The sequence below is a fragment of the Rhinolophus hipposideros genome, assembly GCF_964194185.1.
Source record: "Rhinolophus hipposideros genome assembly, chromosome: 6".
NCBI classification, from domain to species: domain Eukaryota; kingdom Metazoa; phylum Chordata; class Mammalia; order Chiroptera; family Rhinolophidae; genus Rhinolophus; species Rhinolophus hipposideros.
In genome coordinates this window covers 94,276,130-94,299,427 of record NC_138052.1, presented here as the reverse complement: position 1 = coordinate 94,299,427, position 23,298 = coordinate 94,276,130, and the positions used below count along the sequence as shown (strand labels likewise).

The window sequence follows — 23,298 nt, the reverse complement described above, 5'->3', positions numbered from 1 at the left end:
CACCCACTCTCAGAACCTTGGCAAGCTTCTACTGCATTCTGTACTTAGCACCTTCACGTTCGTTGTGTGGTATTTGTTTCTCTTTCCCTCTAGTAGTTCTCAGCCGAGGGGCAATTTTGCCCCCAGAGGACACTCAGCAGTGTCTGGAGACATTTGTGGTTGTCACATCTGGGCATGCTGCTACTAGCATCTAATGGGTCGAGGCCTGGGACGCTGCTAACCGTCCGACAATGCACAGGCCAGTCCCCACAGCGGAGAATTATCCGGCCTGCAAGTGCTGCGGACACAGCTACAACAGGCTAGCCGAGAAACAGAAGCCCCGGGAAGAGAAAGACAGAGGCTCCAAAACCACCAGTCAGTTGGAATAATCTCCCTCACAAGCTAACAGTGGGTCTTAGACATGGATGGACAAGCCCCAGAAAGAATCTCCTTGCTAAGGAACTGCTCAGGAGGCCAACTGCAGCCCAGCTGGGCGCTGTGTGAGTCCAGGACTTTGTGTCAGGAGCTGAGGGGAAAGTCCCTCTGGCTTGGGGGCCCCAGAAGGAAGCCAGCGCCCCCGGTCACTTGGATGTGAGTGCACAAGAGGTGCTGGCCCATCTGAGGAAGCAGAGTATGAACGTGGGGCAACCTTTCAGGGCACAGGTGGAGGACAGTGGAACAAAGAAGGCATTAACCCACCAATCAGTCATCGAGCATCTACACTGCCAGGCTCAGCACAAGACTGTGGAACCTGCAGGCATGGGAGAAAGAAATTCCGACCTGAGCCAAGTGAAATGGTGGCATTTATGCCTCCGTCACTTCTCAGCTGCAGACAAGGAACCTGAGCTTGGCCCTCAGGGGTCACGGAGTGGGGGACAGGGGTTTCCTGGGGCCTAGGACAGCTCTTGGTGATAACAGCAGGATGAGGGGCTTTGGTAATGATACATGACATCGTGTGTTTAGAGAAATCGGTACTGGGGTAATATGATGAGAGTGTCCCTAGGTCAAGAGCGACCGGAGATTCACTGGGTGAGACAAGGGCAAACAGTCCTTTACCGAGGGGCTTCTCCATGGTCTGAGGAGAGCTGTTGAGTGTCGTGAATCTCAGCATACAGCATGTCTCAAACTTATCACCATAACGGTTTGTTTGGGGGACAGGAAAATCCTGTGGGATCGGTGCTACTAGGCACGTACTTTGGAAAATACTGCTTCATAGAATGGCAGGTGCATGCAGCCCAGGGAGGGTCAGAAAGAAAGAGCCATGATGACACCAGTGGAGGCTGCCAAGCCCTAAGGTGACAGGGGACTGGACACCCCCTCAGACCAGGCCTGTCTGCGACCAAGTCTTCTTCCCTGGCCCTGCTTGAGTGGGACTAAAGCCAGACCACTGTTGCCGCTTGTGGGGTGCAGAGCAGGACAGTGAGGGCAGGACCTCAGGCAAACGACTGTAAGGAGATTAAATAACCACAGTGGGACACATGGGGAAAAGTGCCTTAGCAACGTTGGGGCTGAAGAAGCAGAGCAGCAGCCCCGCCCAATGGAGAAGGAAGGCTGCTAGGGCCAATTCTGTAACGAGAAGGGGGCCTAGCATGACACCAAAAGGCAGAATTGTAAATGGAGGAGGGGAGGGCTGGAATGGAGAACTTCGAATGAAGATTTGGAAATGGAGATACGTAGGTAGAGTAGGAACGCTCAAGTGTCTGAACGTGCTACTAAGCTCTACAGAAGCTTCTCGGGCAGGAATCTGTCTGGCTCACCAGGTCGCCTGCTTCACTGTTCTGAGAGCCTGGAGTGGGGCAAGGTGCCAGGCTGGGGTGCTGGGGCTTCTCGTGGTTTCTATGACCAGAGCTGAGTTGGAGGGACAGATGGGCGCCACAGCGTGGGAGGCCGAGCACTTTGGACCTGAAGCAATGACAGGTATTCAGCAAGGCAGTAACATGATCCGATGCCTACATGTACCTAATCCTTCCTGAAACTTGAGGGCATAAATAAATAAGACACAACCGAAAAAACCACTCCAGCTCCCGTGTGAATGAGCAATCAGAAAGGTGAGAGCTTTGAGACCGAGACTAGCTGGGAAATGTTGCTTTAAGCCAGGATAGAAACAGCGAGAGCCTGAACAAACAAGGCCACAGGGAAGGAGGAAGCCCACTCAGATGCCAAGGCCACTTGAACAGGGGTCAAGGCACGGGAAGAACGTCAGGTGACTCCCAGGCATTTCCTGGAGTGTCATTCACGAGACAGGAAATACATACAGGAGGGCAGACCACCTGTTTGGAGGAAAAGACGAACCCAGATTTGGACTAAGAAAATGGGATGTGCCTGTCACACAGACATTCACGGGGAGAAGGCCCATCAGTCTGGGTTTGGAGGTCTGACCTAATGGCACAGTCACCCCCTGCCAATCACGGTCTTACCAACTGACTGAGATCAAAGTTGCCAAGTCCTCTTGTCACCAGGGTCAGTTCAGGTACGTGACAAACATGGGTGGGTGTAGTGTAGCCAGGTGTGCAACTCCCCCTGCCGCAATATACAGAGCACGGAGCCCAGAAAAACTGCCTCCAAAGGGGTGGCCTCCATGCAGGCCAAGGGCTGGCACCTTGCCAAGACTTAAGAAGCCACATAAGAGGGACTCCCAGGGTGGAAGATGCTGACCTCTAAGCTAGAGCTCTGGTCCCCACAACGGGAAGCTTCAGGAAGAATCCTCCTCAGCAGAACAGTGGCACAGTAGGTTTCCGGAATGACTGCACGAGGCCGTCCTGGAAAAGGGTACCCTCAGTCCCTGCAGGTCTTACTGCTAACAAAGATGGCTGACCTTGGAAGTCCAGGTCTTCTATGATGCGCACGCCTTGAGTCTTTAAAGTGTTTAATGCTATCACACCTGGAAGCATTTTAACTTGTATTTCTAATAAGGTGTACTCGAAGTTGTTGAAGAAAGGGAGGATTAACTCCCAAATGGGCCATTTTTCCAAATAGGGATGTGTTAAAATGGAAACTCCCCAGCCAATGAACCCACAAACCCAGAGGTGCCACTCAGGTGGAAATTAGGATTCACCCAGGGGGCTAAGCTCAAATTTCCACCTTCAGACTGTTTCATGCTTGCCCAGTGCTAAGAAGAGAAAGACAGAAAAAGATGTTTTCAAATGCTATTTGCTGCATACAAAGATGTATGGTACATCATTAGAAACAGCAAAAAATTTAAAAATCACCAAAACATCTGCTAGAGAAATTGTTAAATGTACCATAGTGTTCTCCAATTAAAACTCTAGAGATAAGGAAAATATAAACATGCTAAAAGGATATGGAAGACGCTTAAAAATGTACTGCTAAGTGACAGTTGCAGAACACTTTGTGTAATAAAAACTGATATATATAATTTGTAAAGTACTGGAAGGATGCATTCGAAACAAAGTCGATAGCAGTACAGGGAGGAAGGTGAGATGAGGTAAGCGTGAAGGAGAAAAGAGGTTTGTGTTTTGCTCTACTACTAAATTGTTATGTATTTTCCAGTGAACATATATTCATGTATTACTTGTGTAATCTTAGAAAACAAAAAACTCTACTTCTTGTGCCCTGAGGAAGAAGCTTCTCTTACTCCTTGTCACTAGATTCCCGGTATTATAACAGCAGATTTATCTCGGATCCCAGCTGATTTAGTAAGAACTATGGAATAACAAACCTGAGATTAGAGTGGTGACAGGCAGTCAAACTGGAAGAGCCCACCTGGGAGAGTTCTCTTCTCAAAAAAATGAATCCTCTCATTATCAATCCTGGGAGCACCAGGATTTGACTGCCAGCTCTGATAATGAGAGATTTTTGGACATGAACTAGGTAGTATGGCAACACCTTTCTCCCCAGTCACGGTGTTTCCTCTATGTGCCTCCATCAGTGTAACCTTTACCCCCACCCCTCAATCCGGGCAATGCGCCTGCTCACAGAGCACAGGTCAGTCCTGCTGCTGGTGGCGGTGGTGGTGGTGATGGTGGTAAGAGGTTTGGCCAGAGATGTCCATGACGGGCTAGGTTCAAAAGTAGGAAACCATCAGTGTCTGGATGTACCTAAATTCTATAGATAAACCTCTGAGGACTTAAAAAAGAATGTTCATGTGCTGGAGATGTATGTCTCTCTTATAGATGACAAATTGTCTGCTTAAGAATGTTTCATTATTCAGACCACCTAGCAACCATTATCCAGACCACTGGACATCTATCTGGAAGATAATCATCCTGAGCCAATCCACGGGTTAAGATCGCAGGACAGACTTTTCCCAAACGTGTGGTTTTTACTAGTAAAATTCTCGACTTTCTTTTCTCCTTTGGAACACTCTGGGTATTTCCCAGTTGTGTTTTCGATTTGCAAATCCTAAGACACTTGAATAAAGCTTTGCCATTTTTAACTAAAAAAAAAAAAGAAGAAAGAAAAGGAAACCCACCTGCCTACAAATAAAACCCATATTCTCCAATAAAGTGGAATCTCGGTTTTCGAACATAATCCGTTCCGTAAGTCCATTCGAGTTCTGAAACGTTCGAAAACTGAGGCACGGTTTCCCCATAGAAAGTAATGCAAAATGGGTTAATCCGTTCCAGACCTTTAAAATCAACCCCTAAAACTGCAAATTTAGCATGAATTTTACTACCTAGTTATACCATAAATCCATAAAATTTACGGCGTTCATAAACCGAAATGTTCGTCAACAGAGATGTTCGAAAACCGAGGTACCACTGTATAAGCTTTGTCAGTATCAACTGGGATATTTTACTTTGCCCTTTATTTGTTTGTCCTATTTTTCGATTGGTGTAGAACTCAGCGGGGAAGAAGGGTGCTACTTACTGAGCCCTATCAAACTTTCAACAGTGAATGAGGTTGTGGAAGGCCAGATTTTTAAAGGTCAGACTTAAAAGGCAATATCAAAGTACCACACTTCATACGTAGATACTAGCGGGTCTCTGATAGGCCTAGCCAAGCCTCTTTTCACGGTCAACAGAACACCCAAGGAGATGGTTATCAAGACCACACTAAAAAGGAGGCTAGCCTGTGCCTGCTTATTTACCCTGAAATCGATGGTCTTCTGTTTGGACCTAGAGTAGAATTTATGACCTTAAAAAACAAAAGCAATCTTCTCCTTCCAAACCCTACATGTTCTCAGTTCAGTCACTAGCTAGCCCATCTAAACTGTATCCTAACTTCCTCTTCATACATGATAAGTCTGATATCATGCATTGACTTTAGCCACACCTAATCAACTACAATATATTTTATACTTTTACAACGAGCCCATATCTGCTTTTTATCATCGTGTAGAAAAATCTCCTAGGAGCAATAAAAGATTATTTGCAGCTTTATTGCCTGTTCCTAAGCCAATGACTCAGTAAAAAGGAAATGGTTATGAGCTTAGGTAAACAGAGCTCATCGTCTCTCCCCTGGTTTCTAAGGCTTAGAATCTGAACCTTAATGGCACCATACCAGGGAAGGATGGCAGGACTAGTTTCGTGACAAATGACGGGAACTTCTAATGGCATAAAGTATCAGATGCGTAGTGTCCCATCCCGCTTATAACATGACATCAGTTTTAAATAAGCTGGATGCATCACTCCACCAACAGAAATGGAAATGCAGGCATTGTTGTACATGCAAGATCAGACGGGATTTTGTAATATACACCTGGAATACATTAAATATTTGCTGATTTTAATAAATAAATGAGAGGGAGGGAAGAAAGCAGTGGTCCTAGTACACACAGGTCCTGCTATGCTCATCACCGCTAAAAAGCCATCCTTTTGGATAAATACACTCAGCCCCTCATTCTGGAGGGCCCACAAGGAGGTTACCTTTCTGAAATCCAGATGTCTCTGTGTGCTTTACTGACAATTTAAAAACGGCCAATTCTCCAAGATTTTTGCATGCTAAAAGCACTGCGGCCAAAGCAGCACAGACTCTGCAGCATCCAACATCCCAGCCACGTGCCCACCAACACCAACAGCTCTGCGGTGCTTCTGTGTGTGCACCTCGACCGAGCATGTGGCCAAAGGCATTTGCTCTTCACCATCATACTATGGCCCTTCTATGAAGATGCATGAGAAAAAGCACCCTCAGGTCTTAGCACCAGAATGATCATGGGGAGCAGCTGTCTGATCTCCTAGTCTTCTTTAAAAAACGTGCTTAAGCTTGTTTTTAAAATATCATAGCAATACATCTACTTGGGAAAAGTTCACTGTGTAAAGGGCACAGAGGGAACCTCAGTGACACTGAAAAGGTCTATTTTATGGATGTGTGGTGGACTCGTGAGCATTCATTCTACTGTTGTGCTTTCTAGGTTGCATGTGCAGCACAAGTACATAGATGCAGCAAATAAGACATAATAAACATTATGTAACCATTCTCTCTTCCTCTGTAAGTAAAGCATGTAACTGCTCAAGTGTCCCTTTTTGCAGAAGCTGCTGGAAAGCTCAGAGTCAAATCTGTGCCCACCTCTTCAGGCACACAGCAACTTATGACATATATTTTGGTACTAGCCTTAGCCCTGGCTTACATTTATGAGTCCTACCCTTTTTTTCCTCTAACCACAATTTATTTTTTTTCACCAGTGTTACTGAGATGTTGACATATAACCCGGTATACGTTTCAGATAGACAGTGTCATTTAATACAAGTATGCATTGTGACATGACGACCACAATAAGGTTAGTCAACATATGCATCGCCTCACCTAGTTACTTTCTATTTTTTGCGCTGACAATACTTAAGATCTACTCTCCTAGCAACTTTCAACAATACAGCAGTGTTAACTGTGGTCACCACGCTGTACATTAGATCCCCAGAACTTATTCATTTTATAACCAGAAGTTTGTACCCTGTGACCAACATCTCCCCCTTTCTCCCATCTCAAGCCCCTGGAAACCACCAATATACTTTCTGTTCTTACAAGCTCTAACCACGATTTCTTTATTTTTATTTTCTTTTTTTTCATTTCTCATATTTGTGTTTTCTCATCTTGTCATAATAAGCTGCTTCAAACCTACCTGAGAATGAGGTTGGGTATAAATATTTCTTTTTAAGACTAAAAATGGCCTCTGTTTATGTAGGCCCTGATATTAATTCCAAACCCTTAATTAAGAGGCCTGGCTCTGACCCCTGGGGGTCCCTCAGATCACCTGGCTCCACCCATCAGCCTCTGGACCAGACAGCAGGTTGGTGTGAGCTCCTGGACACGGGCTCCCAAACTGTGAAAACTTCCCTGAGAGACACTGGTGTACCCATGGCCCTGGTGGAGAACCCCACTCAACGTCATATGCCTCCAGAGCAGGGGTGTCCAAACTACGGCCCGCGGGCCAACTCCCGCCCGCAATCCATTGTTAATTGGCACGCAGCAAATTCCAAAAATATATTTAGTTTACTTAAATAAACCAGGTGAGGCAATACGTACTTTACCTCAAGTGAGTGGCCCTGCTGTTTGTGTAGTTTCCCGCATATGGCCCTTGGTGAAAAACGTTGAAAAAAGTTTGGACACCCCTGCTCCAGAGGAACTGTCCTAAGGACACATCACCTGTGTAGTATTTTGGCCTGGGACGCAAACCTGAATCTAATCATGAAGAAACAGCAAACACAAAAGAAGAGGTGTTCTATTTTTAAAAGAGGGGAGGGACCATATTCTCCTAAATTGTCAAGGTCATGAAAGTCAAAAAGAGACTGGGGGAACATTCAAGAGTAAAGGAGGCCAAAGAGTCATGACAACTCGATACAATACCTGACCCCAGACTTCCAGGGTCAGAGAGAATGCTATAAAGGCTCAACTCACAAAACTGGCAAACGCACAGAGTAGGTAAGAAATTCTTATCAATATTAAATTTACTGATGTTGATAACATGTGGTTATGTAAGACAATATTCCTGTTAGGAAACACACTCTGCACTGAAGGATTTAGAAATAAAGGGCCACAGTAGATTAATTTGTCCTCAAATAGTTCAGAAAACAGACTCGTATGTGTGTGTGTGTGTGTGTGTGTGTGTGTGTAAAAAGTAAACAAATGGTAAACTGCCAAGGTTGATGAATGTGGGTAAACGGTATACAAATGTCCTTTGTGCTATTTTTACAACTTTTCTGTGTGTGCAATTTTTCCGAGTAAAAAGTTAAAAAAGAAAGCCTCTGTCTCAGACCATACAACTTCCAATATGGCAGTTATTTTAAAAAGAAAATAAAGTTTCATTCGTTTCCTACTGATTTTCTTACTGGCACTGACCCCTGGCACCTCATCAAGCAGAACTCACCTCTCCCCCCCCTCTCTCCCCCCCACCCCGGGGAGGCTGCCCCTCTCCCCACCACCCCCAGAAAGCCATCTTCCAGCAGCTCTTCAAAAACAGCTTTCTTCTCCTTCTGGGAATTTACAGATCTCCAAAGCCAGCTGAAATGCAGACGCCTGAATGCTATTTTATCCTGCTCTTTCATTTTTTCAGTTACATTATTTTACACTGAGGTAGGGGGCAGACCATGGGCACAGAGCCTCACCGTCCCGGGCCTCGTGAAGTCCACGCTGTGCGCCAGGCTCTGCCGCATTTGGTTACTGAAGAGGCGGACACAGACACTCTGCAGGTACTCAGGGGTGATCTGCAAAGAGGACAAGAGGACGGGGTGAAAGGCGCGAATCTCACCCACAGACAGCTGAGGCCCCGGGCAATGATTAGCGCCCTCCGTAAGGTATGGAGATGAAATTGACTTTTACGTAGGCGCTCTCGGGCGTTAAAACATTGAGCCTGAAAGAAAAAAAAACTGCTAACACGCTACAGGTGTGATCATGGGACGTCACACGTTAAATTATGTAATCTACTTGATGTACTCCCACTGTCACGTAAAATAAACTGATCTTAAATCTTTTTCATTTTGGTGTTGTTAATTCAAGAAATAGTCACTGGGTGGCCACAATGTAGCACAAAGAATGCTGGGCTTAAAGTCTGAAGATCTGGGCTCAAGTCATGGGCTCGAGAAAACCAATGGCTCTGCCTCTTGTTTTCCTGACCTGCCGAGTGAAATGAATAACGTCCACGTCTCTGGGTCATGGTGAGCAGGTAAACGAGATCACAGATGTGCTCAGCACGTGAAAGGTGGCTTGGGAAATGCTTACTGAATGAGTGACGGAGACATTTTCATAAATTATCAAGTGCTTGACAACAAGAGGTTGGATTATTATTCCCATCGATGCTACTGTATTATGGCGCTTTTCTTTGGCATTTCGCATACCTTTCTCATTAGCTACTATAATTTGGGATGGATATACAACATCTAAGGTAGTAATCTGAAATTTTTTTCTTGTCATGTTTTGATAAAAATAATACATGGACATTTAAAACGTACATGTGCCAATCCCACTCTTCCCCCACAACCAATCCCTGGAGGTAACTATTAACAATTTTGCACCCCTCCAGACTGTTTTCTGTGCCTGATTGTTAAAGGGGAACCTCCTTTTCCTCAGCCTCAGGATTCCATGTGGTGAACTTCCATATGCGAATGCTACTGGCCCCTCTCCCTGCCTCTCACTCACTGACCCCCTGTATGTATAAGAATGCTCATTGTAACGTTTTCTGCAATAGCAAACAAACAATCTAAATGCTCATCATCAGAGAGTTGACCATTTATGGTTCACCCTTACAATGGAATAGTGTACAAGCATCAAAAAGAATGAGGAAGGTGTGGTTACGTGGAAAGATCTCCGGAATATATCGAAAGCAAAATAGCAAGTTTCAGAAGAATAATGGGTCACAGGATCCCAAGTATGTACACACACACACACACACACACACACACACACACACTCGCTTATGCACAGAAATGTTCCAAAATAACACTCAAGAAAACATTAATCTTGAATATCAATGAGGAGGTGAGACTAAGGAATTGAATGTGGGAGGGGGCTGCCCCCCACCCCGTATCTCTCTCCGTCTTGGTACTGGAGGGCCCTTCAATCCCCACCTGCTGGACTACAGGCCTCTGCTTTCACACGCCAGCAAAAAGAGCTCATGTGACCATCTTTGGTCAGTGTGCCACCCCTGGCGTCACGTCAACCCTGGCTGTAAGAGGCACATCAGGATGATGGCAGCTATTTTTCAATAGGAGAGAAGGCAAAAGGAGAACATATGCTTTTCTTTTTATTTATTCCTATACTGTTTGAATGTTCTAACTATGAGCATGTCTTTTTTGGGGGTCAACAGTGGCTATAAAAGCCGTTTTTGTTTTGTTTCTGGTACTTTTCTGTATTAAAGTCAATACACATGTTATTTTTAAAACTAAAAACAAATAGCTAACTTTAAAAGCCAATGTTGAAGACATATATTTTAAAAGCTCCTCACTAACTGCAGAATAATGCACAAATCCCTACACTTGGTCTACAAGTCTCCCCATGACCTTCATCGATCCACCTCTCCAGCGCCGTCTTCCAACATGGGGCCACTGCCCCCACTTTGACCGTTCCAGCCACTCCAAGCAACTTCCTGTAGTTCTGAGAATGTGTGCTGTGCTTTCCTCAGGGACAAAGACGTTTCGGTGCAGGACATTAAAGCATACTAAAAGCTACTGGAGTAAAAAAAACAATGCATTGCTAGCTTAAGCATACTCAGATCAATGGGGGAAAAAATGCAATCCCATTATATGATCAAAGTAGCCCTTCAAATGAGTGAAGAAAGAGGTAAATAGTTTTGGCTCAAATGGTTATCATTTTTTGGGAAGGGGGGCGGGGGACGGGTAGTAGATTTCTTCCTAACATCATCTATCAAAATAAATTCCATATGGATTAAAGTGTTAAAGGTAAAATTAAAACAAAAGCAAACAACCAATAGAGGAAAAGTAAGATGACTGTTTTGGCTCCTTCAATGGGAAAAGCTGCTTTAACAACACTATGGAAAGGTAGAATGGGTAAAGGGAAAAATTAATAGGTTTGACTACATAATAATGTAAACTTTACTAAATTAAGAAACATCAAATTAAAAAGCCAGCAACAAACAGGAAACATATTTAGAGAAGATGAAGTGAATGGCCCATGTCTAAATGCCATGTCCTAAGCTGACTTCTCAAGCCCCCCAAAGCTCCACCTAAGGCCTTCCCTGTCTCAGCTCATGGCAATGCCATCTTTCCAGTGGTGTAGGCCAAAGCCTTGGAGTCATCCTTGACTCCTGTCTGTCTGTCTGTCCCCAGGTCCAGTCCAGCAGGAAACACTGTTGGTGCGACATCGTAACACCCAGGTGACCATTCCTCCCGCCTCACCTGCTGGCACCACCAGGCCTCGCTTCCAGGACTGCAGGACCCTGCCCACTGTCGCCCTAAGTTCCCCTAAGCCCCGCTGTAAACTAGTCTACAACAATGGCCAGGTGGTCCTTTCACACACAGCATGCCAAACGAGGCCACTCCACTGTTTGCTCCCAGTTTACAGGTAGTAAAGGCCCAAATCCTTACCATGACTCCCCGCCATCCCACCCCATGACCTGCCGTGTCCCGCTCTCCACTATCCCTTGCTGCACTCGAGCCATACCAGGTCCTCACATCACTGCTCAAACACACGAGGCACACTCCCATGTTTGGCCCCTTGCACTGGCTGTTCCTTTGACCTAGAGTTCTGTGAGAATCTCAAAGAACTAACTGCATAAGTACTCCCCATACTTCCTCCAAGTGTTTACTCACACATCCACTATCAATGACTATTTAAAATTGCCCCCTGCAATTTTATACACATATCCCCACAAACTCTGATCCCCTTTCCTCCGCCTCACTTTTTTTCTCGTAACACTTGTCATTTTCTAACCCTCTCCATAATGTACCTATCTACTATGTTTATGTTTACTATTTATAAACTCTCTCCCCTACAGGGATGTACCCTACAAGGGACAGGAATTTTTGTTTCACTGCCTGATGCCTCATGTATCCCAAATGCCTAGGATAGAGCCTGGCACATAGTAAGCATTCAACAAATCTTTGTCAAATGAATGAAAAACAGCATATAAAAAATGTTCAGTTTCATGTGTATCAATGTAGTGTATATTCAAATCTTTAGATAATATTGCTCACTGATCAAATGTGCAAAATACAAAAATTTTAATAATACCCAAAACTGGCAAGGGTATAAGAAAATGAACTCTCAGTGGAATCAGATTAGCATAATCTTACTATAGGACCTTAGCATAGATTTCAAATAGAAAACCAACTTTAAAACTCTTGGGGGCAGCCCAGTGGCCCAGGTTGTTGGAGCTCAGTGCTCCTAACGCTGAGGTCGCTGGTTTGATTCCCACATGGGCTAGTGAGCTGCGCCCTCTATAGCTAAGATCGTGAACAACAACTGTCCCTGGAGCTGGGCTGCTTTGAGCAGCCGGAGGTTGGCAGGAGCTGCCCTGGGCTGCCAGGAGCAGCCAGTGGCCAGCATGAGTGGCCGGCAACCATCATGGGCTACCATGTGCTGCCATAAGTGGCCAACAGCCAGCGAGAGCCGCCGTGAGCTGCTGTGAGTCGCCGACCAACAACCAGTGACTGACTGCCCCAGCCAGGGGGTGTGCAAGGCTCATAATACCAGCATGGGCCAGGGAGCTGTGTCCTACACAACTAGACTGAGAAACAACGGCTTGAACTGGAGGGGGGCAGGAGGAGGAGGAAGAAGAGGGGAAAAAAATGTTACACAGGCTCATCTTTAAGGATATCTCCCACTACCGTGTTTCCCCAAAAAGAAGACCTAGCCAGACCATCAGCTCTAATGCGTCTTTTGGAACAAAAATTAATATAAGACGCGGTTTTATTTTAATATAGAATGGGGTCTTATATAATATAATGTAATATAATAATATAATGTAATACCGGGTCTTATACCAATTTTTGCTCCAAAAGATGCATTAGCGCTGATGTCCGGCGAGGTCTTATTTTCTGGGACACATGGTATATTTATAACTTATGAAAGTGAAACCTGCAAACAGCCTAAATATCCAACAGTAGGGATCTGACACTAAACAAACTATGGCCACGTAACGGAAAATGCTCCAGCCACTGAAGGCCAGACATTGTAGAAGAATACCCAATGACATCAAGAACGCACGAGTCAGTATTAAGGAAAAAGGGAGATTAGAAAACTGTGTGTGAACCAGAGCTCATTTTTGTAAAATGTGTATCAAAGTAATGAAAAAGCACGGAAAATTAACAAGAGTTATTACTAAGTGACACAATCACAGGTAATTTTAATTTTATTTTTGCATCATTCTATATTTTTGAAATTTCATATAATACATATTATTTTATAATCATTTTTAAGTTACTAAAACAATTTTAATATACAAACTTACATGGGTGATAAAATTGCATAAAGCTTAATATACACACACAAACACACACACACACACACACACACGAGTACAAGTAAAACTGGCAACATCAGAATAAGAGCAATAGATTCCATCAATGCCAACACCCTGGTTGAGATATTGCACTATAGTTTTGCAAAATGTTACTGGGCAAAGTGTACAAGGGCTCTCTCTGCATTATTTCTTACAACTGCACTGAACCTACAATTACATCCACTTTAAAAATATTCTATTTCCACAGAGATTTTATTATACTTTCTAATTTCTATTAAGTAAAACACTAGAGTCATTCCCAATAAAGTCAGGAATAGGACAAAGATGCCTATAATCACATTATTCAATAATGTCCCATAGTCTCAGCTAACATGCTAAGAAAAAAAAGGTTATGATATATAATGAGAAAAGCAAAACAAAAATATCATTATTTGAAGATGCTACGACTGCTAATCTAGAACACAGGAGACGCAATCAAATTAATCTATCAGATTAATAGAGTTCAGAAAGGCACCTGGACACAAAATCAATGTGAAAATCTATAGCTTTCCTGTCTCCCAGAAGGGTACTGCCCACTCATTTTTATGCCACTACATAATATTTTTTTCTGTTGCCTATTTATTTTCTGCTAACATTAAGAATAAGGTAGAGAAATAAAGACACAGTAGATAATGTGTCAGGAAAGATGGATGACAAACAGTGGACTGTCAACTTGACTCTGCATGCATGCTGGCTTTGTGAAACGAGGGGCAGGCGTCACAGCTGGAAGTGGCCAGGAGTCACATATCAACATGATCCATCTTTATCTTGGAAAAGACATGGACAGTTGGGATCTTCCTTACCATCTTGCCACTGACTGTGGCCTCCAGGGAATCCACCAGCTCTGCCGTGACTCCAATGAGATTGTGGTAGTCCGCCTGGATCTTATTGAACCGTTTCAGGTATGTCATTGACCTTCGCTCGGCTTCTACCAGCTGCTGGTGGAGCTGCTGCAACATTTCTAGGAAGACAATTTATATTAAAATGAAACAAACAAACAAAAAAACAATTTAAAAAATCACAAAATAAAACACAATTTAAAAAAAATTTTTTTTATTGGGAACATAGTGTTTCTTCACGGCCCATCAGCTCCAAGTCATTGTCCTTTAATCTAGTTGTGGAGGGCGCAGCTCAGCTCCAAGTCCAGTTGCCGTTTTCAATCTTTAATTACAGGGGGCGCAGCCCACCATCCATGCGGGAATTAAACCAGCAACCTTGTTGTTGAGAACGCATGCTCTAACTAATTGAGCCATCAGGCCTCCCCTCTGAAAGCTCGGTGGCAGCTCGTTGTCTTCAATCTAGTTGTGGAGGGCGCAGCTCACTGGCCCAGGTGTGGATTGAACCGGCAACCCTGCTGTTCAGAGCTCCTGCTCTAAACAACTGAGTCATCCGGCCACCCCATAAAACACAATTTTATTCTTCTCAAGGGAGTACCATGACTACTATCATAACATTTTTGCTATGACATTGAACTTGACTCTATTTGTGTTGAACATTTTACTTCTATTTCATACCACATTTAGTTAAAAAGTGCTTTGTAATCGCTGATTTTTTATTTCTTGTCTCTGGTAGTTCAACTGAATCATCTCTGGTTTTTCTAACAAAATCTATTTCCTTGACTGAACCCCATACTATTTCTTTTAGTTTTTCTTCTCTTTATGAATAAGAAATAAACTCAACGTTTCTTTATATAAATCAGCTCACAAAATGGTTGAACCAAACCTGTGTCTTGTTCTCTGAGATTGTTTGGGGAACAATGCATAACTGCAGGACAGTTCTTCATTTTAAGAAAAGGTTAGGGCTGCTTGTCTGAGGTTGGAGAAAACTAGAATCTAGAAGATTCCAGGTGCTTGTTCTGCCAGTTTGATAAAACATAAACCACCCCAAGGGCCTTAGAGGAGGCAGCCTTGGAAGGTTTTATGGTTCTTAGAATCCCCACACATCCTCCCCACAGGCAGCACTTGATGGCTGAGCCACCCCAGGCACAGCTGGAATAGGCGAATCTTCACTCATCAGTGTCAACAATCTTTTACCGTATCCTTCTTCTCCCCTGCCCCAGAATGCTAAGTTTTGGATGGAAGAAACCAGGTTAATCATAATTGTCCCAATCCAGGCTCTGTGTAATATTTAAAGCCTTCATTTTAGAACACATTTCACGTATATATAGAGAGATTTAAGTATAAAGACCGGGGCTCAAATCCCTACTCAATCACTTTCTTGCTGGGGCAAGATATTTAACTTCTCTGATTTTCATTTCTTAATCTAATATATTTCCCCGAAAATAAGACCTAACCAGAAAATAAGCCCTGGCATGATTTTTCAGGATGCTCGTAATATAAGCTCTACCCTAAAAATAAGCCCCCGTTAAGATCGTCAGCCAAATGGACGTATTTAGTACATCCGTTGCAACACACAATGGATGCACTAAATTATAATAATATTAATATATAATTAAATATAAATAAATCATATTATTGACATTAATACTTAAAATAAATGATAATATAAATTATAATTAAGTGTTTGTAAACACCCAAGCAGGTGCCTTTGGACAAGAGGTAACCTATGTAAACAGATGAATTCGAGAGTTATTGCCGAATGACCAAATGGAGTACAGACACAACACACTTGATAACAAACGGATGTATTTGTGTCTAATATGAATCTTCATAATTCAATACGTCATGTGTTGTAACAGACATACTTAATGCACTCGTGTGAAATAAAGAAACATTTTCTGAATTTTGATGCCTGCAATTTTTCGTCGCTTTTGCGGGGATCATTCTTAACTATCATCATTTTTGTTGCCACTCCTGTCTCGTAAGTCTTCAGTTAACACTTGATTTAATGGTAGATTTAAAGGGAATAATATTTTGACCCCCAAACAAGATAAGTGCAAAAAGAAAGAGCTATTTCATCGAGTACAAGAAAGGAATCGTAGGAGGACTCCCGGGGCAAGTATCCTACAGCTTTCTGCAAAGAGAATAAGTCAGATCTCCAAATGGTCCAAAAATGGCGAGCAGAGTACGATAACCTCAGTCAACAGATAGAGGAGGGAAATGCTAAGAAGCACAAGTGTGGATCAGGTCGGCAACCATTATTTCCTGAGCTGGAAGACATCATCTGTGAATGGATTGCGTCAAGGAGAGCAAAGGCCTTGGTTGTGCGCAGGGTTGATATTCAAGCATTTGCCCTTGCAATGGCACCACAGTTAGAAATATCCCAAGAAGAATTCAAAGCATCACAACACTGGCTGGATGGCTTCCTTCAGCGATATGAACTGTCTCTAAGGTCGAGAACACTGTTCAAGCTGGAAGATACTGAAGTTATTAAACCTGCACGTGTATTCAAGTCCTTTGTTGATGGCATTGACTTTAATAAATACCAACTCTCCAACATGATTGCTGTGGGTGAAACTGCAGTGTTTATAGGCCAAGGATCTCAAACGACAATTGATGAGAGGGGTGCCTCATCAATCTACATTCCCTCTACTGGATACAAAGCGCACATGTTACCTGTATTTTGGCAATTAATTTGGATGGAAAGAAAGCCCCACCTCTAATCATCACTAAGGGCAAGAAAGATAAGGTTGAATGCGTTTCAGGCATTTCCGTTCTTGAATCCGAAAAAGCCTGGTGCACACAAGCAGTTATAAGGAAGTGGGTCAATTTAATGCCGCCACTTGTTTTGCAAGGTGGCCAAAGAGGTCTGCTAGTCTGGGATTCAGCCAGCACTCACCACGCTAAAGACATGAAGAACTTCCTTGCAGAGAGAAGAATAGATCAAATAATGATTCCCGCAGGAATGACCGCCTATCTCCAGACTCTTGATATTGCAATAAACAAGCCATTCAAGGACCATTTGCACATGGAAATCAATGAGTACCTTGAAAATAGAATGGAGAGAAATCAGCGTGGAAACTTTGTGAAGCCTGGCCTGCAAAAGGTCGTGACTTGGGTGAAGAATTCACGGGATAAGATCACTGACAGCTGTGTTGCCAATGCACTACGAGCTACATGGACAAGAAGTGCTCCTTTAAGGAGAGCTCTGTTGCTGGACATGAGAGATTGGGGCCAATGGGTCTACAGGAAATGGAGTCGCAAGGAATTCAAGCTGCAATTTGGGGTTTGGAAAGTTATGACGATGTTCCAGAAGACGATGACATGACTGTATTTGAATAAATGTAGATTTTTGTACATGAATAAATGTAGACTGTTGTACATAAAAAAATAAGACACCCCCTGAAAATAAGCCTAACGCATCTTTTGGAGCAAAAATTAATATAAGACCTGGTCTTATTTTGGGGGAAATACGGTAAAGAATGGAGAAATTGATAATGATCTTGAAGGATTATTGTGAGGATTAAATGAATATACTCAAAACACCCAGCCTTGAAAAAAGTAGTGGTATGCACTTTGAAATTCAACAGAACCATCTAAAAATAAAGGTGGTTAAGCCTCACCTCTGAGAACTGATTTTGGGGTACTGGATAGGGGCTGAGTATCTATATTGTCAACAAATGCCCCGATGGCTCTGACAAATCCCCCATGCTTAAAACCAGTCCTAAGTTATTCCTTCCTCCCAATTTGTGTCCTGCACATTCAAACTGTATTTCAAAAACTTTTATTCATGTGCAGAAGTAAAATATTTTAACTCTTAAATCTCTAAGTGTCACACAATAATGAAGTATTATTTTTATTACTATTATTATTTAGCACCCACCAAATCTCAGTATTGAAAGAGAACTTTAAAAAGTCATCTGCGGGCCGGCCCGGTGGCTCAGGCGGTTAGAGCTCCATGCTCCTAACTCCGATGGCTGCCGGTTCGATTCCCACATGGGCCAGTGGGCTCTCAACCACAAGGTTGCCGGTACATCTCCTGAAAGGGATGGTGGGCTGTGACCCTGCAACTAGCAACGGCAACTGGACCTGGAGCTGAGCTGCGCCCTCCACAACTAAGACTGAAAGGACAACAACTTGACTTGGAAAAAAGGCCTGGAAGTACACACTGTTCCCCAATAAAGTCCTGTTTCCCTTCCCCAATAAAGTCTAAAAAAAAAAAGTCATCTGGGGGGTAGCCGGTTAGCTCAGTTGGTTAGAGCATGGTGCTCTTAACAACAAGGTTGCAGGTTCAATCCTCGCATGGGCCCCTGTGAGCTGTGCCCTCCACAACTAGATTGAAACAACTACTTGACTTGGAGCTGATGGGTCCTTGAAAAACACGCTTTAAAAAAAAAGTCATCTGGGACAAATTTACATCCAGTACTTGAACCTCTGGCGAACATCCCTGAAAATCATTTATTAAACTTCTCCTCAAATATTATTTAGGAGAAAGAGTTACTACTTTCTCCCTACATTAAGTATTATGAAAGCCTTTTCATATGTACAAAGTTCAAAGTTATATAAAGTAGAACTTCCAACAATGAAAATTCTACAGAATGTCAGCAGAGTCAAATGACCTCCCAAATCACTAATGTTACTGTCACCAACGTAGTCTCTTTCTAAAGGGGACACACAAAGGAACTCTTCCCCTCAGAAACTCATTGTACAGTTAACTAAATGTAAAGGACTATTTGTGGAACTTTTGGCTTGGGAATTTACGACAATTTCAAAGTACGGTTTGCCTGAGGAAAAAGCGACCTAATTGCCAACAGCCTACAGGAAGGGGAGAAATAGGCAATTGGGTTGACACATTTGTGGTTTGTGACCACGTGAAATACACCATTTAGCAAAACAGCCTGCTATCCAGAGACATCACCTTGCAGACAGCTGGCCACAAATGGGACCTGAGCTATTTGAGTCACAGATCAAAATACCAACTTTATTTCTGAACGTTAAACAGAACTTTGACTCTTTTTTTCCTGTCAAACGTTTTATGAGACAAGGACATCTAAACCAAGATGCCTTGCCATGTGAGATCTCAGCTTTTAATGGAGATGGTTTATCCCATATTATTTTAATGAAACTGGCTTAGTCATGCCAGTGAAATTTATTGAGATCTTCGTATTTTATAACTAGTGACATAATTTGTACAAAAGTCCAAAGAACTATGTCTCAAGTTTTAAACAAGAGATACATGAGTATACAGCTAAAAGTAGGGCAGTGGGGGTCACAGAAAGTTCTCCTGTAATTTCAGCACGCAACGAAACAGTAACAGAAGTGATGGAGACCTCCCCTACAGTCAAGCTTCCTCTTGTTAAAGTCCCTCCTTCATTTAGGCACACTGTTGTTGTTTTTTGTTGTTTTTTAAGAGTAAATGAGATTTAATTTTAGAGACCCCCCCTTCACTGCTCAACACAAAATGATACATTTTAAAATATGGAATTGTTTTTTTAACCTAATATAAAAACCTAAATTCAACCACTCTATCTTCACAATAGGATATACTCTTCTTTATATTCGGATATAAATCAACTCTTTGCTACTTTGCTAATCTAAAAAATACTAATAAAGAAACTTATGACATAACCATAAATATAGGTCATCTTTAAAAACAAAAATACTATTTTGGCCTCTGAACTCTAGAAAAATGATCAGCTGCTCATTTTCTGATGGGGCCACATCAATTAATGCCAAAAATGCTAATAGATACTACTTTGTATCTTTTATAGATAGCTAGGTGTAAATAATAATCTTATATGCTATATTGCTAATCTAAGTTTTTATTCTAAATACCATTTTTTAATGTAATTCCTTCTGAGAGAATCTCCCACTCCAAGCACTTTTTCTGCCTTCTTTAAAAGCTTACGGAGGGGCAGCCTGGAGGGGCAGCTGGATGGCTCATTTGGTTAGAGTGCGAGCTCTGAACAACAGGGTTGCTGGTTCGATTCCTACATAGGCCAGTGAGCTGCACCCTCCACAACTAGATTGAAAACAACAAGCTGCCACTGAGCTTCCGGAGGGGTGGCCGGATGACTCAGTTAGAGTGCGTGCTCTCAACAACAAGGTTGCCAGTTCAATTCCCACCTGGGATGGTGGGCTGTGCCCTCTGCAACTAAAGATTGAGAATGGCGGCTGGACTTGGAGCTGCCCTCCACAACCAGATTGAAGAACGACTTGGAGCTGATGGGCCCTGGAGAAGCACACTGTTCCCACACTGTTCCCCAATATTCCCCAATAAAAAAAAAAAAAAGGCCGGCCCAGTGGCTCAGGCGGTTGGAGCTCCGTGCTCCTAACTCCGAAGGCTGCTGGTTCAATTCCCACATGGGCCAGTGGGCTCTCAACCACAAGGTTGCCAGTTCAACTCCAGCAAGGGATGGTGGGCTCTGCCCCCTGCAACTAGCAACGGCAACTGGACCTGGAGCTGAGCTGCGCCCTCCACAACTAAGACTGAAAGGACAACAACTTGAAGCTGAATGGCACCCTCCACAACTAAGATTGAAAAGGACAACAACTTGACTTGGAAAAAAGACCTGGAAGTACACACTGTTCCCCAATAAAGTCCTGTTCCCCTTCCCCAATAAAATCTTTAAAAAAAAAGAAGCTTATGGAAATCTCACTTTATCCATGAACCTTCTTATCAAGACACATAGAATAATAATATTACCCAACCACTCAGTTAAAACAAACACCTGAGTCTACAGTCAAATTAAACTGGTGGCATGTCTGTGCCTGTGGTCACTGCAGCTGTAGTTGCAAGAGGAAGGGACAAAGTGATGACAACTGGCTGTTGTGACACTGGGCCTGGGCCCTGATCCCTGGTCCAAGTGCTCTGTGGTGCTAATCTCTAATCTCCATGGCGAGACTGCATTGTGGGGTTTACTCAGCCATACGCACACACTGTGCCTGCAAGACTCCAATTCTGCTTCTCTACCCTAAGATAAAACTCCATTAAAATCAAACTTCAAGAAGGCTTGAAAACTCTGGTCTCCTTGCTGAAATTCAAATGAAAGCTCTGCAGAAAAACAGGCTCTTCTATTTGTATTCCCTCTCCCATGTTTATTTTGTCTGCAAAATTGGGCCACTTATCAGAGACATAACCATTCCCGGCAGAAAGCTATCCTCAAAAACTGCAGGGTATGCTGCTGGGGTGACAGGAGCTGGCAGCAAGTCAGGACTTGGGGAGAAGTTTCCCACCTTCCCTCCCCCAGTACCAGGGAGTCCAAAGACCGAATCTGAACAGGGACTAAGCAGACTGAGTCCAGAACTAAGGCAGTTCTCTGGGACCCAAAAGACGCAGGTAGGATGGTGGCTTTAAAATAGGACAGCAAAGTCTCTGACAGTTCTTCCCATTAAGTGGTGGGATGTAATTATCCTTCTCTGAATGTAGACTGACCTTCGGAATGGGCTTGTAATGATGAGAATGTAGCAGAAATAACGCTGCTATTTCAGAGGCTGGGTCAGAAAAGGTGACAAAGCTTCCAACGGCTCTCTCTGGGGACATTCACCCTGGGAACCCAGTCACCATGCCGAGGAAGCCCAGGCCACATGAAGAGTCCATGCAAATGTTCTAGTCAAAGGCCTTTGCTAAGACCCCGCCAGCAGCCGGCAGGAGCCACCAGACATGCATATGTACGAGGAAGCCTTGGAGATGGTTCCACCCAGCTCTGTCTGCGCCCATGAGACACCTCAAGAGAGAACTGCCTAACTGAGCCCACAATTCCCAGACCATGCAAGATGATAACAACGCTGTGGTTTTATGCCACTGAGCCTGAGGTAGTTTGCTAGGCAGCAATCGAAATAGAAATAGTGGGGCAACGGTGCATTTCTGGGAGTTGCATGGCAAGATCCAAGTGTCCAGCCCAGTTGATGAATTCCAACTGCGCTGTACAAGAGAAAGCTGGCAAAGGACCCTCCGAGCCAGGGCCCGGGGACTGTACTAACACTGTAGAGAGCAGGCCTGAGGAGCTGAAGAGACATCCCCCCACCCAGACTTATCCTCGGACATAACTGTGCTGGGGGCACAGCAACCTCAGGGAGCTCCAAGGCTGCAGCCTGGAGACCCACGGAGCACTCCGTGTTGACCCTATGAGGCCACATCTGTACCTCTGCTCCTCCATGAAGGGTCAGAGGGGCGGCACAGCTGACAGAACCAGAATTCTGAACTGTTGGGCTGGGGATATGCAAGGCCACAAAGGACAACAACAAACATGCAAACTCCTGTCATCTGAAGCTACGAAAGCCCTCCCGTGTGTCAAATCTAAAGCGCTGCTCACATGTCAACTTCCTGGAAAGCAAAGAGCTAAATCATTTACGAACACTCCCTTTCCTTAGAAAACTTTAATTCTCTATCAAGAAACATGGAAAACATGGACAAACAATGGCAGGGAGTTTTGAAATCCTTGCTAATGTTACTCTGCTGTGAAGAGGGCAAATGTGCTACTTCGTGTAGTAAAACTCCACCTGCTGGGAACCGAGGGTGATGCCATCCCCACGGTGGGAAGCACATCACATAGTCTCTCCAGCATAATTTGAACAGCTTCCAAAATGCAGTACCAAAGACAAAACTCAGGCAGAGAACCCCAACCCTGGCCACCGATTTCATGCTACACTAACTGAAGTCTTTCTCACCTTTCTGAATAATGAACAGTTCTGGTAAGTATCACTGATCATGGAAAACCATCATTTTAGGCTACAAAATTAAGACTGGAATTCCTACTTTGAACATAAAAAAAATGGAAAAGCTTTATCAGAATGGGTACCCCATATTGCTACTGAGATAAGACCCCATTAGACTACTTCAGGTGAAAGTGAAAGACACTCAAATAGTTCTTTCCCTGCTCATGCAATGCTGTGTCTTCTAACCGTGCTGCTGCAGGTAGTGTGGCACAGTGCTTAGATTCTCTTCATTTCTCCATGTCTCAGGTACCTGTTATGCAGATGAATCTAAACATACCAGCCTTCCTGAAAAGTGGGCCTCAAGGAATCACTGATAAAATTGTTTGCAAAGCACTTCATACACATTTAGACTTTTAAAGCCCTTACTTTCCAAGTCTATGGAATTCTCTCTATCTCATTACTTAACACTTG

At 43.6% G+C, this 23,298-nt stretch overlaps 1 protein-coding gene across 3 annotated transcripts in view; it reads right to left on the bottom strand.

Moving 5' to 3' along the window:
- The window catches only part of ARMC9 (armadillo repeat containing 9), a 128,859-nt gene that overhangs the window by 91,508 nt on the left and 14,053 nt on the right, over positions 1-23,298 (bottom strand). For all 3 annotated transcript variants that reach the window (XM_081050915.1, XM_081050916.1, XM_081050917.1), the window contains 2 exons: positions 14,134-14,291; positions 8,481-8,579 (listed from right to left, as the gene is read on the bottom strand). In XM_081050915.1, the coding sequence (XP_080907041.1) occupies positions 8,481-8,579; positions 14,134-14,291 (257 nt within the window). The remainder of the gene's footprint in view (positions 1-8,480; positions 8,580-14,133; positions 14,292-23,298) is intronic.